The sequence below is a fragment of the Culex quinquefasciatus genome, chromosome 3 (assembly GCF_015732765.1).
Source record: "Culex quinquefasciatus strain JHB chromosome 3, VPISU_Cqui_1.0_pri_paternal, whole genome shotgun sequence".
NCBI lineage: Eukaryota > Metazoa > Arthropoda > Insecta > Diptera > Culicidae > Culex > Culex quinquefasciatus.
In genome coordinates, this window is record NC_051863.1 from 170,231,794 (window position 1) to 170,252,723 (window position 20,930).

The 20,930-nt window shown below is 34.9% G+C and overlaps 4 protein-coding genes across 4 annotated transcripts; 2 read left to right on the forward strand and 2 right to left on the reverse strand.

The window, feature by feature from the left end:
* The first annotated feature begins 1,678 nt into the window (after window positions 1-1,678).
* LOC6041462 (pupal cuticle protein) lies at window positions 1,679-7,661 on the forward strand. Its single transcript, XM_038262076.1, has 2 exons — window positions 1,679-1,821; window positions 6,616-7,661. The coding sequence occupies exons 1-2, from the start codon at window positions 1,810-1,812 to the stop codon at window positions 7,012-7,014; spliced, it is 411 nt and encodes a 136-aa protein (XP_038118004.1). The 5' UTR covers window positions 1,679-1,809; the 3' UTR covers window positions 7,015-7,661.
* A 3,505-nt stretch (window positions 7,662-11,166) lies between these two features.
* LOC6041461 (non-structural maintenance of chromosomes element 1 homolog) lies at window positions 11,167-12,121 on the reverse strand. The gene is made up of 3 exons (XM_001850666.2): window positions 11,948-12,121; window positions 11,409-11,890; window positions 11,167-11,300 (listed from the first exon to the last, which is right to left on the reverse strand). The coding sequence occupies exons 1-3, from the start codon at window positions 12,057-12,059 to the stop codon at window positions 11,184-11,186; spliced, it is 711 nt and encodes a 236-aa protein (XP_001850718.2). The 5' UTR covers window positions 12,060-12,121; the 3' UTR covers window positions 11,167-11,183.
* A 1,311-nt stretch (window positions 12,122-13,432) lies between these two features.
* Window positions 13,433-15,216, reverse strand: LOC6041458 (bifunctional coenzyme A synthase). Its single transcript, XM_001850663.2, has 2 exons — window positions 14,407-15,216; window positions 13,433-14,347 (listed from the first exon to the last, which is right to left on the reverse strand). Exons 1-2 carry the CDS (start codon window positions 15,085-15,087, stop codon window positions 13,511-13,513), a joined length of 1,518 nt encoding a protein of 505 aa, XP_001850715.2. The 5' UTR covers window positions 15,088-15,216; the 3' UTR covers window positions 13,433-13,510.
* A 490-nt stretch (window positions 15,217-15,706) lies between these two features.
* On the forward strand, window positions 15,707-17,233 carry LOC6041457 (non-structural maintenance of chromosomes element 1 homolog). The gene is made up of 3 exons (XM_038262075.1): window positions 15,707-15,935; window positions 16,447-16,925; window positions 16,990-17,233. Exons 1-3 carry the CDS (start codon window positions 15,818-15,820, stop codon window positions 17,107-17,109), a joined length of 717 nt encoding a protein of 238 aa, XP_038118003.1. The 5' UTR covers window positions 15,707-15,817; the 3' UTR covers window positions 17,110-17,233.
* Window positions 17,234-20,930: the final 3,697 nt, after the last annotated feature.

The window sequence follows — 20,930 nt, forward strand, 5'->3', positions numbered from 1 at the left end:
AAATACTAAAAATACTAAAAATACAAAAAATACTAAAAATACTTAAAATTCTTAAAATACAAAAAATACAAAAAATACAAAAAATACTAAAAATACTTAAAAATACTAAAAATTCTAAAAATACTAAAAATACTAAAAATACTAAAAATACTAAAAATACTTAAAATACTTAAAATATTAAAAATACTAAAAATATTAAACATACTAAAAATACTAAAAATACTTAAAATACTACAAATACTAAAAATACTAAAAATACTTAAAAATACTAAAAATACTAAAAATACTAAAAATACTGAAAATACTAAAAATACTAAAAATACTAAAAATACTAAAAAATACAAAAAATACAAAAAAAATGCAAAAATACTTAAATTAAACGCCCGATTTTGGCAACAATTTCTCAATTTTTCCCAGTTTTGGCCACACCCAAATTAATTTGATATTTTTGGTCTCGAAATACTTTGAAAACATAATTTAATTAGTAATTACTCAAAAAAATTATCAGTTCATGCAAATAATATCTACGTAATTTATGAATATTCCCTTAAACCCATCATTATGAAGGGTTTTGGCATTGTACTTAAAATACTTAATTCTAAATCAAATTTTCAAAATGTTAAGCAAAAGTTGACACATTATTACGGTTATACTACTGTCACAAATTTTCAAAATGTCAATGAATTTATGTATAAAAACAAAAAGGTCTACTTTTTCCAATTTCAAAATTTGTTGAAAATACTAAGCAAAAAAAATGTTGATAAACCAATGTGGATTTGTAAACAAACAGTGCCTATTTAACTCCACATCCATATTACAGTGCGCCAGCCACGAAGAGTACTGTTTTCGATGCATTCTTGTCTCATTTATTCTACACAATCTATGATGAGCGACGATTGTTGACTAAATAGTTGCCGCCTATACTAAATCAGTAGCCCTACGCTCTCAGTATACTGGAGTATTCTCTCGGATCCTGCTGGTTGCAAAGTATGGTAGGGTAGCTCTTGCAGAATCAAAAATTTGCAGAAGGTATCGAACCTAAAAAAAATATTAATCGAAAAACTGTGTTTTGTAATTTAAAATGATAAATTTACTTAAAACAAACAATATTTTTTTAGCTTTTTTCACAACTTTTCCTGTAGAACCATAGCACCCTTTGAGCAGAAGCTACTGGAGCCTCTTGGACATCTCAAACGTCCTCAGCATCCTCCGTCGCAATCCGATCCTCTCATTCTCCGCGGAGCGCATAAAAAAAGAACCCTCGCTCACAACTCCCCCTGTGGAAGCACGCCCCAAGGGGGGGTCAGCTCGAGCGTCGTCTTTTTTCGTCGCTTCTCCCCTTTAGACTCTTTTGGGCAGAAGACCACCACCCCCGGGGACACCCCGTACCCCTCCCCTTAAAGGGGGGGTCGCGCACTTGGCACACGCCGCCGTGACGGACCCCCAACAAGACTCTTTTTGCTTTTTTTTTTCTTAAACAAGAGAGGAGAACTTTTCGGTAGGCTCTCCCAGAGTCGGGCTGCCGGGGCTGTCTGTTGTTGTCTGAGGGTGGGCTTAATGTGGGGGGTGACGACGAGTGGGGTGGTGGTGGTGGCACATCGAGCGGCGCGAACGCCGGGCTCTTCGAGTTAAGGTTTTAGTTCGTGACTTTCTTCAACCAGTATAAAAAGCGATGAATTTTGCTCAACGATTGTCAGTCTTAGTTTAGTGGTCACATCATTAATTTGATCTTACCGGCAAGGCAGCACACGTGCTTCGAGTTACAAGTCAGCAATCTCAGTGAAGATTACACAAAGTTCTTTAGCGAAAATGTTCAAATTGGTGAGTTGGCGCAAATGGCGGAAAAAAAATATTCAAAAGGATTCAAGCTGGATCGTGAATAAGGAGCTGCAGTGCATGCATAAACAAAATACTGAAAAGGACTCTTCCTAGTGATAAAGGAAAAATGTGAATGGAAAGGACTCTAAGCTCCTGCTGAATGCTGAATTTGATTAAAATTTTAAACAGTGAAACGACGAAATTGAATGTTAAGTGAAACGGTCTCAAAGCAACGTTTTTTGGTTTAAGTTTCTGCCGACATAAAAAAATGATCTTGTTCTGGAACGTCAAATAAGGAGCATCAAAAATTATATTTTTTTGGGTTCGTCGCTTTTGGTGATGTCTTGTTGGGTTAAAAGTCGTAACAGACCAAAGAGATGCAAACATTTATTTAAAATTGTATCGATCGTTTGAAAAAACATAATTTGACTAATTGTTTCTTTGCGGTTAAGGCCGATGCAAATATTTTTCAAAGTTTTTGTCCCACGGCTCTGGTCGGGGTCGAGGGTGGCACAAAAATAAACATTATAAATATTGAAATAACAAGCCATACTTTCAACATTTGCGTGGAAAAAGTGTTTTTAAATGCATTTTACACTAGTTCAGTTGTTTTGCAATCATTAGTTTTCAAACAATGTAAGATTTGACGAAAACTAAAATTTTAGCGAAATAAACATCAAAAATTTTCAAGAAATCCAAAAGATTTTTAAGTCAACCCAAACATGCTTAAAATGATTCTAAACGCAGTGGAATGCATTTTAAATTGATTTCAATTGATTGCAGTTCAATTTCCATTGATATTTTGACATATAATCGTTGTTGTTGAACAATAGTTGTAGTGTTTTTATGCACAAGAAATAAGAATAAAAATGACAAAAATCAATTCTAACTTAGAGATGACTATTTTTTGTTGAAGTTATGTAATGTAAAAATCATATTTGAAAATTTTTATTGTTTTTCGTTGAAAATGGTTCAAATTTTTTTTTCATGTTTAATTTTAAGTCTATAATGTTCGAATTTGTGCACTAAATTCGTCGCTTTTCGGCGTTCCAAAACACGTAAATAGTCCGCCATAGGTCTGGAAAAATCGGTTTATCAAAATCACGACAAACATTTTAAATGAGCCAATTAATACGATTTAAGCCTTTTTTCATGTAAGTTTTGCACAGAAAAATAAAGTTGAATTTTGAAATGTTGAAATTTTGAGTAATATTACATAAAAAATGTGTAAAAATGTGAACCTGATGAATATTCTAAAAAAACTGATGAAAATTCATCATTTTCTGGGGTAAAATTAATCATTTTTTTCCACAAAATCTGTCACCAATTCCTGATGAAAACTACCATAAACTTTTTTCTGTGTGTGTAATGTCTTAAAATAAAAATTTCATTTAAAAAAATACAAAATTTAACAAAAACTAGGTTTTTCGACATTAAAATTGGCTTCAATAATTTCTGACATACACAGAAAAAAAATGATGGTAATATTCATCAGGAATTGGTGACAGATTTTGTGTCAAAAAAATGTTTAATTGTACCCCAGAAAATGATGAATTTTCAACAGTTTTTGATGAATATTCATCAGGTTCACATTTTAACACATTTTTTATGTAATATTACTCAAAAATAGAGGTAATGTTCAACCTACCAAATTTTCAACATTCTAAAATTCAACTATTTATTTCTGTGTAAGGACTGATTGAAAAAATCAGAGACACTGAAAGAAGCCCATTTATCACAAAAATCACTTCGGATAATCGATAATATAATATAACTTTCATGAATATTTGAAAAAAAAAACATTTTTTATAAAATACAAATTTCAAGCATAATTTTCAAAATTTTGAAACAAAAAAGTATCCCACATTTCTACATCATAACAGTCATAACAATGCAAAATATCAATGATTTAAAAAATATTTTTATTCCTAAACTTTTTGATTATTTACCGACCTGATGTCCCTTTGTGAATTTAATAAGTAAACAGATTGAAAAGTCTTGATTTGATATAAAATATATAAATAAGTTTCATAAAATATAATTTTACAGAATATAATTTTATAGAATATAATGCAAACTAAATCGATTTCACAAGTTATTTTTTGTGAAAATTTAAATTGCAGTCAATTAATGCTAATGCTAATGCTAAAATTTAAATTGCAGTCAATTATTATTTTTTAAACCCTCGATTTTTTTTTGAACAAATTTATAAGGGGAAAAAACTTTTTAAAAATTGGCAATAATCAGGAAAAAGACAACAATTTTACTTAACCAAAATTTTACCTTTGTACATTTCGATTGAATCCAAATAAATGTAATCAACATGTTGAAAATATACATTCTACATTTTAAAAATATTTTTTTTTCAATTTGTAAAAACTCCCTGTTTTGAGAAAAAGGCCAAAAACTATTCATCCGATGTACAATTAACCTCAAATAGTGCTCTTAGTCCATTTGACATCTGAAATTTTGAATTGAAATGTGGACCTGAGTATAACTTTGCCGAAGACACTTAATAGATCAGAGATTCACTTCTCAACATAAATATTTTCGATTTTTTTATAGAACTTATAAGTTATAAGTTAGTGTGGAAAATTGAACGGATATCAAAAAATAAATTATACAAAATGGCTTCTTTGGACACAAGGAATCGATAAACACAATATTTCATGCAAATCTAAAACTAGTATGAAAAGTTGATTTACAAAAGTCAAGTTATTTGAAGTATTTTTCTCGGGGTGAACTATGGAATTTAGGAACAGACATTTTTAATTGATGATAATAATTAAATAACTGAACAAATCAAAATTCTATAAAGTTCTAGACTTATCCAGACGTTCCAACTGATTTAAACTATTGAGTTTACTGTGTCAAAAAGCATCATCAAACTCATTTTCAACAAAACAATAATTAATTGTCACTGTTTGGTCAAACTCTAGCCGAGGTTTGTCACAAACAACAACAAAAAGCAATACAATAAATTAAGAGTATGTTTAAAGATGCATACTGAAAATCCCCAGTATTTGCAGTGAAGAATATAAAAATACTTTTTCAATCAAATTATTTCCGTATAGTCCTTCGCATAAAACTCTAATCAATTTTAATAATACATTTCGATTGAATAAAAGTATAACTTAAAAGCTTTTAAATATTAAAACAAAATTACTCCCAAAGATTATGCTGCAAAATATCACCCTAACGTAAATTTGACAGCTAACGAAACTTGCGATGCAGTGTTGCCATTCTTCGCCACAAAGTAGCACCGTTCGAAACGACATTGCAAAACATTCCAAAAATGTGCACAGCTTGCTGGGCTTGTCCCGTACTACACGCTCCTCGACCTTTTCCCGATTTCACGATTTCGTTGTTCAACCAACTCGTGTGCCGTGTGTCGCTACCATCTGTCAGGCAGAACCCGTTAACGGCGTGCAAAAAATAAATAAAATCGTTAACGATCGCGTCTCATGCATCTTGGAAGAATCTATTCCGTTTCCCACATACATTTCGGTTCGGCGCAGAGGATTGTCTTGTTTACATTTGATAATTTCCAGCCCCGTTACGAGAGGTGTGTTGGGCAGCGTAACTGCAGCTTGCACTTGAGATGCCGCTGATTAAGTCGCGGCGGCTTAAGAGATGCTCATTAACGGCCCCATGTTCGCTTAATGCGCTTTGTGGGTCACCGGCGGCAAGGTTATGGGAGAGGCACGTGTGCGCCCGCAGATTGTTCCCATGAGTGGGCTTCTTTTTTTTTATTGAATTTGAGGTTAGGTGAGTGACAGTTTCGCGCTGTCAAACGTGCACGGTGGCGAACAGTTGCACAAAGTTGGGTTTAGTTGGTTCAGGTATCGATTCGTCATTTATTCAATGATCCTCCTCACGGACGAACGGAGATAAGTGGTTTTCTAACGCGCTTAGACCGACACTCAATTACAGTGTCAATTTTGCGCCGCGCTACCTTCCGTCGAGTTGTTCAACTTGGAGGCGATCTTCGTCGATGAGAAATGGCTGCGATTTATGATCACGTCTGGCACGACGAGGCATCCTCTCGACAAGAATTTGTTTGTTCAACAGAATTAGCAAAAAAAAAAGCTATGAATAAAATTGATCGACGCGTCCTTCCCTGACAGTTGAGGCTGGCAACCTTGGCGGGATCGCACGTGGTCAATGTCGACTATGTCGACTTGGATCGATGGCCGTTTATGGGCAAATGCCTTCGCGATGATTGATTAGAGACGAACCCCTCGGCAGCCGCCTCGGACGATCGTGAAATCGTGATTCAAGAAGCAACTTCAGGAGGAGCTCTCCCTTCGACACTTTGCACCGGATCACGCGCGGCGGCGCCGCAGTAAATGTCAAGGAAGAGGAGCCTGCGGCAGGTGATTCCGGTAACGAACGGCTTTTTTATTTCTAATTGCGCCGTACCCAGCGTTGAAATAATGAAGCAGATAATCACGGCTTCGAGCGAAGATGAGCTGTGAAATATGGGCAATTTAAAATTAGACAAGGAAATTAATCGGTTCGGTAAAGGTTGTTTTATTTATTTAGCTTGTTGGCGGTGCTGCAGATACGATTCAATTAACTGGACGTATTACTTTTTGTGTAGAAAACAAACAATTTTTCAATTAATTTTTGGCACCGTTCTGAAACAAGTACGATTTCACCTTAACGAATCTGACAGGTGACGCTGCAACAAAGTGTTGCCAGTTTTACAGATTGCTGATGACAAATGAAGCAACCTCAAATTTCCCTTGAATTTCTCTGTTGACAAGCTCATAAACAACCTCAATCCCTTTCCAGATCATCGTTTCCGCCCTGGCCGCCGTGGCGCTGGCCCAGAACCCCGACGCCGAGGCCCAGATCATCGCGTCCGACAGCGAGGTCAACCCGGACGGCTCGTACCGGTGGAACTACGAGACGAGCAACGGAATCCGCGCCCAGGAGGAAGGCGTCGGTGGCCAGTCCGCCCAGGGCAGCGCCTCGTGGACCGACCGCGACGGAACCCCCATCCAGCTGACCTACGTCGCCGACGTGAACGGATTCCAGCCCCAGGGCGCCCATCTGCCGCGTGAGGGACCCGCCCCCGCCCACGTGCTCAAGACCCTGGAGTTCATCCGCGCCAACCCGCCCAAGGATGACCCCAACTTCAACATCCAGGCCCTGGAGGCGGAAATCGCCAGACTGCAGTCCCTCCAGTAAGAAGCGGAACAATGGCCGCAACGCCTGGAACTCGCAGCGACCTGAGCACATACTCAAAAAGATCAAAAGAAGCACACAACCCTGAAAAGACGCAGTGAAATTTCCCAACCGAACGATTGTGTAAATTTGTTGTAAATATTACTTTTATTAGCGTGTAATTTTCTTTCCGTGCAACACAAAACGGGATTTGACAATCCACTTTTCTCTTCCTGTTTTTTAATTCAATCCTTTTGAGTTAAAACCCTTTTTTTCAAGCGATGCATTTAATGCCTTACTCGCGAACAAATTTCAACAATCTTCACCGTTTGTTCATGATTTTAAAACGTTAACCAATTTGAAGGAGATTATGAAAATTCAACCCAGCAGCAGAAGGCGTTAAACGTCGAAAAGTCAATCTGCAATCTGAACTTTGAACACCGCAAACGAGTGTGGGGAAAGGCGAAGATGATATTACAAAACGAAAAAAAAATAAAATGCAATCTTTACTATTTTATAAACTGTTAAACCTATAAATGACGCAAGACAAACAGAAACTCAGCTAAAGAAAGTGAGAGAAAGAGAGAGAGAGCAAAGAGATAGTGAAACGATACCTTCTCAAATGACATAACTTGTTCATACAAATAAAGGATACTTTAAAATAAGAAAAAGAAGAATTTGTTTTATTTTGAGTGAGATTCCGAACTATACTGGGGTACTTAGATATGGCCTTATGAAAAAGTATGCAAGAATGAATCGATTTTCTATGTTTTATTTGTTTTCTAACAAGATTACAATTGTTAATTGTTTAATTATCGCATCAAATATAGAGGTTTTTAAAATTTTAAAGTTCATTTTTAATTTTTTTCCAATTCATGAACTAAAAACTTTCCAAACATCCAAAAGTTTACAATTATTATTAATTCATTTATTTTTCAAATTTAAATTATTATTTTTTAAATCTTTCTAAAACTTTAGCACGCTGATTAATTCAGATTCGATCAATCTTTTTAGGCATCAAAACTATTAAGGTTCTAGATGGTATCATTTACTCGTTACGTAAAATGCTTCTACAAACCATTTTTGATTTATACATTCTCAATAAAATTTTAATGATTTTTTTTTTCTAAAACAAACATTGCAGCAAAATGGCCGACCGTGAATGATACCTTTCAGAGCCTTAACAAGATTGATCATTTTTGGAAAAAAAAGATTGATCTAAAATTCTGAGTTAAAGCCTCGGTTAAAGCACTCCAATTAATTTTAGAATTCTAGAATTTGAGACATACATTCTAAATTTCTAGAATTCTAGAAGTTTGATTTTCGATCATGAAATTTAAAAAAAATCGGGTTTTAAAATTTAAGGAGTTTTGAATGTTACAATATGGATTATTGAAGTTATACGAATTTAGATCTTAAGAATTTTAGAACTGAAGAATTTTAAAATTTAGAAAGTGTAGAATTTTATGATTTTTTTGATTCCTAAAAATTTGATTTTTTATGATGTTCAATTTTTGGATGTTCAAATCTTAGAATGTTAGAACGATACAATTTCAAAATTCTAAAAATTTTGAATTGCAAAATTCTATAATTTCAAAATGTTTGAATTTTAGATTTTTGTATTTTTGAGTATAGGACCATCCATAAACTACACTTTTTTTTTTTGGAAATCTTAAACAGCGTGGACAGTTGCCAATCAATATTATTATAACAATAAAAATTTAAAAAAAAATTAACTACAATTTTGAAAGATAAGAAATTTTAAATTTCAGAATTGTTCAATTAAAGAATTCTAGAATTTTTGAAATCTGTGACATTGATAATTTTAGAATGCAATTTTGGAGTTTAAAATTTTTAGAGCTTCAAAATTTTAAAATTTTAGAAATAAATAGAGTTTAAGAATTCAAAAATATTGACGTTAAAAATTTAACATTCAATTTTCAGATTTTTTTTGATTCGAAAGGTTTTGAATTTCAGGAAATTTTAAATTGTTAGAAAACTTCTAAAATTTTAGAATATTAGAGTTTTAGAAAGATAGAATGATAGAATTTTTGTGTTTAAGAATATTAGAATACTAGATTTTTTTTTTAATCTGGAACTTCAGAATTTGAAGATCCAAAATTTTTTTAATTTAGAATTTTCCAAATTTTTAGTTTTGGTATTTCGGATTATTACAATTTTAAAGCTTCAGAATTTTAGATTATTAGGATTTCAGAAACCTAAAATTTTTAAATTTGGGAATTTTTAGAATTTTTTTGAGAACCAAAGAATTTAGGAATTTAAAATTTTTAGAATTTAGTTATTAAACAAAATAAAACAAGAGAATTAATCAATTTCATTATTTAAGCATTTAGAAATAGAGAAATTTAAAAATATAATTATTTAAGAATCAGGAAAGAAAAAGGATACAACAATTTATTAATTTGAAAATTTCAGAATTTTAATAGAGTTTAAGAATTTGAACACTTTTAGGAATTTAAAATTGAATTAACATAATTTAAAATTTTGCAATTTTAAAAGCTGAAATTTTTTAATTTAAGCGTTTTAGATTTTTTTAAATTAGAAAACTTCTAGAATTTTAGAATATCTGAGTTTTAGAATGTTAGAATTTTTGTGTTTTAGTATTTTTTTTAATTTAGAACTTAAGAATTTAAAAAAATCTTAAAATGATTGAATTTGAAACTTTTCTAATTTTCTGGTTTAAATTTTAGAATATTAGAATTTTAAAGTTTTAGAATTTTAGATTATTGGAATTTCAGAATCATGACATTTTGAAATTTGGGAATTTTAGAATTTAAGAATAAAAAAAAATGAATTTTAAAATTAATGATTTTAGATTTTTTTAAGATCTTAAGAATTTAGTAATTCAAATGTTATAGAATTTAGTTATAAAAAAAATAAAATAAGGAATTAAACAATTTTATTATTTTAGAATTTAGAAATAGAAAAATTAAAATTATAATTATTTAAGAATTTTAGTATAAAGGAATTGAATAAAGCAATAATTTGAAAATTTTTGAATTTAAATATTTACCTTTTCAATAAGTAGTTTTTCAGAATTTTTAGCTTAAAATTAAAAAAAAAACAGAAAAAAAACTTTTTGCTGCAAAAAAATAAATTCGGTACTGTACTTTAAAAAATAAAAAAAATACTAAAATTATGTTCAAATTTAGAAGTTTTAGGAAAAACTATTTTTTGCCTTCAAGAGAAGAAAAAACAACTTTGAAAAATATCATCATCATTCTTGAAAATCTATTTATATTTTTTACTACAGCAGTACAGTGGTTTGCAATCATGAGTTTTCAAGATTCAAATGAAAAAAATCTTTTTGAAATTTTGAAGTTTTTTGAAAAAAATATTTCTTTTGCCCCCTGATTTGTCGGACCAATTTTGAAGTAGGGTTACGAACCTAGTAATTCAAAAAAATCACAAATTAAAAATAAAATATTTAAGAGTTCGGAATAAAAAAAAAAGAAAAATTAGGAATCAAAGAATTTTAGAATCTTATAATTCGAGAGTCGAGAATTTGAGAATAAATGATTTCAAGAATAATGGAAATAACAATTTCAGAACTTCATCGTTTTATTATTTAAAGATTTTTAATTTTGATTTTTAAATTATTAGTTAACCATGAAAATGATTTGCTTGCTATACAAAATAAAATTGATCAATCCAATTCGAGTCAAACACAGTATTATACAAGCTTGTAAACATAAGCCAAAACAACACATGATGGACAGGTTCAAAAACCAACGGAAAAACAACAAATATCACCGCGAAAAAAAAAAACAAACATGAGAAAAAACAATTAAAACCACCAAAACCAAAACAAAAGACGCAAAAGAATGTAAACAAACGAAACGGCGCTAATTCTTGGACACGAGAGCCAGCGAAAAAAAAAAACATCAAAATTCCCACAACGAAAAGAATGAGACGCGTCGAGGAGGAAGTGCGCGGCGGAGGAAATTCACCGCCAAATTGTTCCGGCGACGATTGAGAGGCATGAAATTGCTTGGACGTTTGGAGTTGGATAATTACGGAACGGTAATTGAACGCATCAACGTGGTTTGTTTTTGTGGGATTCGTTTTTTTCAACCGAAAGGTTTTTTTTTATTTGAAAGTTATAAATTCAACGTTATAACAACATTTTAGAAGGAAATCAAGTCAGTTAAATAATGCAAAATCGAAAGGACTCAGTCCAAAGCGACAGTCCATGCTTTCTTGCAGGCCGGACAGTTCTTGACCTTCTTGAAGTACTTCTTGGCGCAGGTCTTGTGCATCGAAACCGAACACTTTGCGCACTTAATGCCCTGAAAAAATAAAATAAACAAGAATTATCAACTAGACTGGCAACACTGCCATCGACGCCATTCTGTCAACCAATTTCAAAATGGCGCCCAACCGGCCATCTTGCTTACGTAAAACAGCACTTCCTTGCACAGCCGGCACTGCTCGACCTGGTCCGGGAAGTTATTCAGCAGATACCGATCGAACTCGACCTGCGTCTTCGGCCCGAACCCGATACCGTCCTCATCCAGCACCAAATATCCGGCGCCGACCCACTCCGACAGCAGCTCTTCGGCCCGGCTCTTGGTCAGGCTGCGGCCTTCCTCGATTTTCGTCGTCAAGTTGAGCCACTCGATCTGCTCCAGCTTGTGGCCCTCGGTCGTGGCCAGTTCGTGCAGCACCACCCGGAAGAAGCTCAGCTCGCCGGCCGGATAGGCCGTCTGGAACCGGTCCAGCGGCGAATCGGACAGATTGGCGAACACGACGTAGTTCGGCTGCTTCGGGTCCGATTCCAGCAGGACGATCTTCTGCTGGAACCGGCTCAACTTCGGGTTGATCTGGTCGATCAGCTCCTGCAGGCGCTGTTCGTCCGGAATCGGGTCGTTTGGTTGATCTGCGGAATCACAACAGCTCGTAACCACTTCCGGTGAGGTTAGGTTTTTTTACTTACATTGGCCAAACAGGTGGACCATAATCTTGGCGGCGTCCTTCACGGTCATAGTGCCGTGGAGGGAGCAGGCCTGCAGAAAGCCGCGGTGGATGTTCGAATAGGTAGAAATCATTTTCTGACTAGGGATTTTTGTTCCGTTGGAGAGCTCGCGGTGAATGGACCACTTCCGGTAAGTTAGACAGATGCTTTTTGTGTAATTATTGTTTACTTGTTCAGGGGTGGAATTTTGAGTACTAAAATGATCAGCTCGCATTCACAGAACAGTGGAATTTGCACTTTTGAATTTAATACCATGAAAATAGGGTCCTAAAGTTCCAGTTCAACTTTTATGTACAACGGTAAAAAACCCGACTAAAAACCATTTCTTATCACTTTTTTGGGACAATCCATAATACTCTTTGGTCGTGACGTAGCCGTGACAAAGGGTCATTGTAATCAGAAAAATAAGTTTTATCGTTGTGAACAAAAATATCACAAATTTAAGCTTCATTTTAGGACCCAATTGGGTTCAAAAGCACTGAATAAATTTTTATGTACAGCGATTAAAACCATTTCTGATTTTAATTCAAGACAACATTTTACGAGCGTCAACTATGGTATGATACTTTTTGTCAAGAAAGGCCGCTAAGTTGTTTTTCAAAATCAATTCAAACATTAATTTTAACATTTTTGTAGTCGTACTCAGAAAAATAAGCTTTATTGTTGTGAACAATAATATCAGCAATTTAAGCTCAATTTTAGGACTCAATTGAGTCCAAAAAAATATTTTAAGACTATTTTTTAAGCATTAAGTTTATTAGGAAAAATTAAGTGAAAGTTATATTATTTCTCCTATGGCCAACCTATGTCTGAAAAAATGCTGATTTATGTCCCCAAAAACAGACCAAAGAATAATACGGATTTTGGGAAATTGTTTTTTTTAAACAACGTTTATTTAAAAATCGGCAAAATTTCATTTCTGTGTACTGATATTTTTTCTGAATCGTCCTCATTAAAACCTACAACTATGCCGAAGACACTAAAGTGCCTAATAGAAAGTGGGGACAAGGCACTCAAAATGCAATGCCACTCACAGCTGGTCACTCAAATTTTACCAAGCGTTTAAATGGAAGGTGTTCATATTTTGACAAATCCTATAGACGAAGTAAAGATTGTAAGCACCTTATGTGTAAGATCTTGAAGGTGCTCAATTTTTTGACAGAAAATCGCTGGGTTCTCAGTTACTCGTGTCCCCACTTTCTATTAGGCACTTTAGAAGATACCAATGTGATCAGAAAATTTCTTCAAATTATACAGATTTTCGAATATTTACGTTTCATTTTTGTATGGAGAGCTGCCTAAACTATATGGAGACTTGTGTGGGTGAACCAATGAGAAAAAAATGGCTTCTTTGGTCACAGGGAATTTAAATTTAAACGAATAAAGTTTTATTGGGCACTTTATTTTCTTTTAGTTTCTGTCAAAATTTAAAATCAATGTACAATGTCAATGTAATTTTTAAACAATATTTTTATTCAACAACTCATCCAGATAAAACAAAAAATACCAACCACCAACAAACTTCTACAGCTTCAGCTTCAACTCCTCCACCAGCGTTCCCCAGGCCTTCTCCGCCTGCTGCTGCGAGTATTCGTAGCTCCAGGCCGAACAGAACACAACATCGGCGTGCCGAACCAGCTCCGTATTCGCCACCTGCGACCCAATCCGCTTGATCGCTTCCTCCTCGCTCAACCCGTTACGTTCCTTCAGTCGTTTAATCGCTTCCTCTTTCGGAATAATGCAGGACCAAATCTCGTGGCAGGCACTTTGCCAGCCCGCTTTAAGCAGGACAGCCGCTTCCATGATAATGATCTGTTTGTTTTGCTGTTCGTGAAGCTCGGCGATGCGTTGCTTGGCCCGTTCCAGGATTGCGTCCCAGAGAATGGTGTTTAGCAGGTCAAGCTTGTCCGGGTCGGCGAAAACGATCGCTCCCAGCGCCTTTCGGTTGATGGTTTTGTCCTCGTTGAGAATTCCCAGCCCAAAGTTGTTGACCACCGCCTGGTAGCACTCCTCACCGGGTTCGTACAGCTCGTGAGCGATTTTGTCGCAGTCGATCACGCCGGCATCGAGCTTCTGGAATCGCTCCGCCATCTTGCTTTTTCCGGAAGCCACGCCGCCAACCAATCCGATGATGTACGGTTTTGGACTTAGGTGGGGTTTCTGCTGGCGTGGTTTCAGTCGCGTTCCTAGCAGATCCATTCGCTGATTACTCGAACTGATCTTGTCTTCTTTATCATCGACGGTTGATTCGTCATCGAGCAGTTCGATCGTGTGAACTTCCAACTGGTTGAGTCCGTTTTTGGAGCGCAGTTCGTTTACTTTGGCACCACCACGGGCCGTTTCCGTGCTGACCACGATCATCTGGAACAAAATTGGGGTTAAACAAGATCTTGAAGGTCTAGAAAACTAGAAAATCTTACATCCATGTTGGGATCGGTTGCCGTCGGTCCAAACGGGTCGCTGATCGGTACGACTTCATACCTCAGCGAGGAGTCGATACATTCCAGGAATTCCCGAACCTCGGCAATCCTTTGCTCAACCGGCAGTATCAATTCCCACAGTTTCTTGCTTTTGATCATGTTTTCATCCGTTACACCGACAACCATGCGCTCCTGCGCTAGCAAAACTGCCTGCGTAAGCAGCACCTTGTGCCCTCCGTGCAATCTGTCAAATGTCCCGCCAAGAACGACGTTTCCAAACATTTTACCACCATCTTGCAACCCTGCACCATCGATCTCGAACGGTTTCGTTCCCAGTTCGATCACCTCCGAATCTCGCAGTTGCAACTTGCCACGGTCCTCACTCGACCCGAGCGGGTAATCAAAGAAATGGTAGTCGATTTTTTCCCGCAGTGTCACCAGTTCACGCGCCTTGAGTGAACTCACCAGGAATCGCAAGTCCACCCCTGCGCCGAGCACCGTCGGTGAACTTTGGTACACGCTGGCGATGAACTTGCCGAACGCCGGCGGTCGGGCTACTTCGATGAAGCTCGGATGCAACTGCACGTACAGGGTTCCGAGTGCGTACTTGCGGGTCGCGGCCAACGTCGAGCCTATGTTGGCCAGATGTACCGCCGTCAGCAGGCCGGTTTTCGAGGACATCTCTCAGCGGGTGGTGTGGCAGGGGTGGGATGAGTTGAAATACCTTTAAAAATAAGAGTTTTGTTTGGAATACTGCACGAAATGATCTGGGAGTGAACAGGAATGAATTTCAACTGATAACAAAGGTATTTTGATAATTTGACGTGAATTACTGTCAATTTTGGGTACTAAAGTCAGGGTTGTAGTTAAGCAACAAAATCAAAAATCATGAATTATATGTTTTTTTTTTGCTTTAAAATATGAGAAATAAATTTCTGTCAACAAATAATAATTTTTCCTTCAAATTATAAAAATATTCAGAAAAAAATATGAATTCAACCCTGAAAATATTGAAAAAGGATGAAAGGGTAATGGGTCTTGCAAAACATGACTTTGTCGAAAACAAAATTTTTAATTTATGTGGACTTTCGTTACATTTTTCCACATTTTAAATATAAATTAATTTAAAATAATTGTAAAATGTTTACTTTGATTTGTAGAACGTTTTGTCAATTAAGGTTTTTTTTTATATAATTAATAAAATAAATCATTGTTTGCGTTATTTTATTTGAACTGTTTACACAAGTGACGTTTTAGTACAAACAACATTTCAAATGACAGCCGGCTGTCAAATGTGATTAACTGTTTGTTTACAACACGTAAAGGCGCGGATTTAATTTGGCGTATTATAAGTTTAAAATAAAATATTAAAAATAAGTTTGTTTTTATAAACCGTGCCCAAAACTCAGATATGCCATCAATAATGGCCTACACGGATGTCCACAGGGCATTTTTGCAGGCCGTGTCACATCACGGAACGGTCAGTGCCAAACAGGCGTACAAAATTCTGTGCTCAGCGTACGGGAAATGTGAGTAAATTTTAAAAAAAGTTTCGTTTCTATTGTATAGAAACTGTACTATTAAAATAAGAACATAAAATATTTAAATGGATATTATTTTAGAATTTTAAGACACAAAAAAAATAAAGATTTAAATTATTGCAGATTGCAGCGATTTTTAGACAATCGTGCAACTTGTGGAAAGCTCTATACAAAAGTGCACACCTCAAACTACAGCAGAAAAAAACTGTCTAAGACACACACCCTAGTTTGAAACTGTTCTAAAGTGTTCGAAAGCAGCAAAGCTCAGTCGAGACACGCACCACTCTAGACGAGCGGGGGGGAGAAGGGGTAGGATTCCAAGTGTGCAAATATTTGGTGTGCAGTTATGATTTGCAAGGGTGGAGAATTTGGTGCAAAGTGTGCAATATTTTATTGAAAAAAAGGTTTTCAACTATGAATTCTTTTTTAAAGAGTTTGTTAAAAAAAAGTAACACAAAAAAGGATAGGATTAATTAAAGATTAAATAACTAAATTTTAGACCACACCGACGAAACCGTTCCAACGGAGGACCACATACCGGACGTGGTCGCCTCAATCAATGCCAAAATTTCCCGCTACTGCCAAAAAATCAACTTTGTCCACTACGAACCGGTCGAGACGGATTTCTACGTGTTCTGTAACCTCTCGGACAGCCCACTCGATCGGCTCCAAACGCACTACACCGAATCCGAGGTGAGCTTTTTCGGACTCGTCCTAAAGGAAATCGCCTGCAGCGAGGAGCACAAGATTCGTCCGATCGTGTGTCTCAACCTGACCGGGGAAATCACGGGCAAGTCGGTCTCGAAGGTGCGCGCCGAGGAACTGCTGGAAGAGTGGGAAAAGCTGGGCTACTTTGTGCAGCTGGACGGCATGTGGAACTTTGGCCCGAGGATCGTGGCCGAGTTTGATCGGTTTTTGAACGTGCACTACGAGGACGAGATGCACAAGTGCTTGCTGTGCAAGGAGTCGACGTTTTATGTGAGTTTACGTTGTTTTCTTGTTGTAAATTATAGATTTGCTAATTGATTGTTTTTTTTTTCAGGGCATAAAATGCAAAAATTGTCCGGAAACATTCCACAAAGAGTGCATGAAAACGTACCTTAGACGCCTAACAAACTGCCCCGGCTGCAAGGAGCTGTGGGCTGTTCCAGTATTTAATTGAAGTGTGTTTTTAATTTGTTTGAATGATGAACTGAATTGTGTTTTGTAATGAACCATTTTATGATATTTTTAAAGCATGCAATAAATTAAAAATTTAATTAATAGTAAGAAGCGGCCTAAAGAAATTTTTATTTATTTATTTTTTATTTTTCTATCCATAACCATTAACTCAGAAAAAATATTATTGAGTTTTCAATTACAATCTGTGAATTCTCTGCTCAATTTGATTTACATGCAAAATTCTAGAGCTGGTGTTCCGATTTTTTCAGCCTTTTCTTAAATCACTCTTTTGCCTTTTTCTAGTAGTCATTGCTGAGACAGCTCGAGATTATTTTTGTATTCAATGCAGAATATAAAAAAAAAGCGCAACACTTAATGTTGTATTATTAGCGAATAGATTTAAGTTATTTAGCAAAACAACGTTTTTGCTTTTAAATTTGTTGATTTTTTATATTCATAAGGGTGAACAGCAACGAAGGATGTTGTTGTCTTCTTATACCAAAATTGTCAAACTTACGGACCCAAGACTGCAACAACGGAATATTAAAATTAGTCAAACTTTGTTGTAAATTACTTTGTGGACAGTACTTCAGGGGATGAATAAAAAAATAATTCGGTAGTACCCGTAGTTTTGAAGTTACTAAAATGTCTTGAAAAAAAATCTGGGTGCAAAGCTCAGGTTGATGTGCACCGTTAAAAAACAACTATGTGATTTGATAAAATCGCTTTAAAAATTTTAATGCGCTTGGTCAATATTCCATTGTTTGCATACAAATGCATTAATTATTTTTTTTAATATGTATAGAAAACGTCAAAATTACTTTTTTTAAAGATTTTATTGCCAAATTAATGTTGATTTTTTTTTGTTAATAGTTACAAAATATTGTTAAACAGGTTTCGATCTGAAGGTCACTAAAAATCAATTTATCAACAAATTTGTGTTCTTCGTAAAGTATTGGCAAGGAGAATTCGTATTTTTTAGTGGTTTGGTGATTTTACTCACTGTAACTTTACTAATTTTTAAAAACTTAATTTTTAGTGCTTAAATTTTACTCTTAAAATCTCCAATCCTAAGGGTTATTCACTTCGAGTATTGTCGCCGCGGCACTAAACCGAATTAAGCGAGTTTAGCTCTCGCGACGATTTTCTGTCGCGAAATATCTGGCAAACTGTTTTGAATCAGTGTGTTAGCTTTTTTTGTTTTGATTGCTTGGTTTTGCTTGAGTCGTTGAAAAAAATCGTGGAGTTCTACTTGGATTTAAGAAAAATTGGGACAATTATGTTTAATTAGTGATTAAAATCTTATGTTCCGGAACATTAGAGGTTCAAACTAGCATCCGTATTGTTTTCGTTGGGTCATGTGATGATTTTGAGTTTGTTCCCAGCTTTAGGAGGAGACACAGAATATCAAAAGTTTTGGTCACAATCTTGGGCTGGGTTGCTATCTAGCCTCAACAAAATTACCGAGTGACCGTCAATCTGGTCCGTTAGTACCGTCACGAGTTGATCCGGTTGCTGATTTAGTGGGCTCATGAAAATATAAAATTTGGATTGACCTTTTGAAACCCGAACTCGCCGTAATCAGCCTTTTCAGGCTGTACTTCATGGAATTATACATCAAATTCACGCCCATAAAGCGATTCCTGGCAGAACTTTGAGGTCGGTTCCTTGATCCTTTTTGGTTGCGGCGCTAGTCTCTTCGCAACTCCACTTGCGAAATTTCAGTTTGGTGCCGCGGCGAAATTTTGTTTTGGTTTTGAATGTGACATTTGAGATACACTCAGAAAAGAAACAACCCAAAATTGCTTCGCGAGATGAAACACACTCGCGCTGTTATTTCGATTTATTTCCGAAATCACAATATATCGCATACTGTGTACGGCAGCATACCATACGCGCGTACCATACACGCAAAGCCGACATTAGTCTTTTAAGACTTAAAATTAGGCTTTTTCGAACCTAACCGTGTTAAGTCTTTTTAAGCCTAATGGTGGGTTAGTCTTAAAAAGACTAGTTTCGTTTTAGTACGAAAAAGGCTAAATTTTAGGCTTAATGTTATCGTCAAAAAGCCTAAATTTTAGTCTTTTTCGAGAATGCGAGGGGATCAGAGCGGACATAATCCAAGATGGCGGAACTTGATTAAGACTTATTTTTAGGCCTAAAAAGACTTATTTATAGGTTTAAAAGACTAATTTCTAGGCTTTTGCAGGAAATGGGAGGGGTCAAAGCGGACTTAATCCAAGATGGCGGAACTTGATTAAGACTTATTTTTAGGCCTAAAAAGACTTATTTATAGGTTTAAAAGACTAATTTTTAGGCTTTTGCAGGAAATGGGAGGAGTCAAAGCGGACTTAATCCAAGATGGCGGAACTTGATTAAGACTTATTTTTAGGCCTAAAAAGACTTATTTATAGGTTTAAAAGACTAATTTCTAGGCTTTTGCAGGAAATGGGAGGGGTCAAAGCGGACTTAATCCAAGATGGCGGAACTTGATTAAGACTTATTTTTAGGCCTAAAAAGACTTATTTATAGGTTTAAAAGACTAATTTTTAGGCTTTTGCAGGAAATGGGAGGAGTCAAAGCGGACTTAATCCAAGATGGCGGAACTTGATTAAGACTTATTTTTAGGCCTAAAAAGACTTATTTATAGGTTTAAAAGACTAATTTCTAGGCTTTTGCAGGAAATGGGAGGGTCAAAGCGGACTTAATCCAAGATGGCGGAACTTGATTAAGACTTATTTTTAGGCCTAAAAGACTTATTTATAGGTTTAAAAGACTAATTTTTAGGCTTTTGCAGGAAATGGGAGGAGTCAAAGCGGACTTAATCCAAGATGGCGGAACTTGATTAAGACTTATTTTTAGGCCTAAAAAGACTTATTTATAGGTTTAAAAGACTAATTTTTAGGCTTTTGCAGGAAATGGGAGGAGTCAAAGCGGACTTAATCCAAGATGGCGGAACTTGATTAAGACTTATTTTATGGCTGAAAACCCTAGGGGATCAAAATGGCGGGAATAAAGGGTAGAAAATAAAATATTGTTATATATTATTTAAATATTTTAAAAAATGTTTTTATTCGGTAATTCGGCAATTTCGGAATACGACAGATTCACGGATGCGTTCAGCTTTAACCTGAAAAAAAAAACAATTATTTGAAGATGAGTTGTGAGAGTTTGATAGTTATTTAAAAATTGAGTGATTTCATTTAAGAGTTTATCAGTAGACCAGGATTGGCGTAGTTTGGCAAGTTCGAATTTTTGAAAATCTGACTTTAAGAATTTAAGAATTTATAAATTTAGGAATTACGGAATTTGGGAATTTAAGAATTTAAGAATTTAAGAATTTAAGAATTTAAGAATTTAAGAATTTAAGAATTTAAGAATTTAAGAATTTAAGAATTTAAGAATTTAAGAATTTAAGAATTTAAGAATTTAAGAATTTAAGAATTTAAGAATTTAAGAATTTAAGAATTTAAGAATTTAAGAATTTAAGAATTTAAGAATTTAAGAATTTAAGAATTTAAGAATTTAAGAATTTAAGAATTTAAGAATTTAAGAATTTAAGAATTTAAGAATTTAAGAATTTAAGAATTTAAGAATTTAAGAATTTAAGAATTTAAGAATTTAAGAATTTAAGAATTTAAGAATTTAAGAATTTAAGAATTTAAGAATTTAAGAATTTAAGAATTTAAGAATTTAAGAATTTAAGAATTTAAGAATTTAAGAATTTAAGAATTTAAGAATTTAAGAATTTAAAATTTAAGAATTTAAGAATTTAAGAATTTAAGAATTTAAGAATTTAAGAATTTAAGAATTTAAGAATTT

Bases quoted from the DNA above. Each gene is read 5' to 3' on its own strand.
- LOC6041461 (XM_001850666.2), bottom strand. From the start codon at position 12,059: ATGATTTCTACCTATTCGAACATCCACCGCGGCTTTCTGCAGGCCTGC. The intron at 11,891-11,947 runs GTAAGTAAAAAA...GTGATTCCGCAG, and splicing joins GGTCCACCTGTTTGGCCAAT to ATCAACCAAACGACCCGATT. The intron at 11,301-11,408 runs GTAAGCAAGATG...TTATTTTTTCAG, and splicing joins GCAAGGAAGTGCTGTTTTAC to GGCATTAAGTGCGCAAAGTG.
- LOC6041458 (XM_001850663.2), bottom strand. From the start codon at position 15,087: ATGTCCTCGAAAACCGGCCTGCTGACGGCGGTACATCTGGCCAACATA. The intron at 14,348-14,406 runs GTAAGATTTTCT...ATTTTGTTCCAG, and splicing joins CAACCGATCCCAACATGGAT to ATGATCGTGGTCAGCACGGA.
- LOC6041457 (XM_038262075.1), top strand. From the start codon at position 15,818: ATGCCATCAATAATGGCCTACACGGATGTCCACAGGGCATTTTTGCAG. The intron at 15,936-16,446 runs GTGAGTAAATTT...ACTAAATTTTAG, and splicing joins GTGCTCAGCGTACGGGAAAT to ACCACACCGACGAAACCGTT. The intron at 16,926-16,989 runs GTGAGTTTACGT...TTTTTTTTTCAG, and splicing joins GCAAGGAGTCGACGTTTTAT to GGCATAAAATGCAAAAATTG.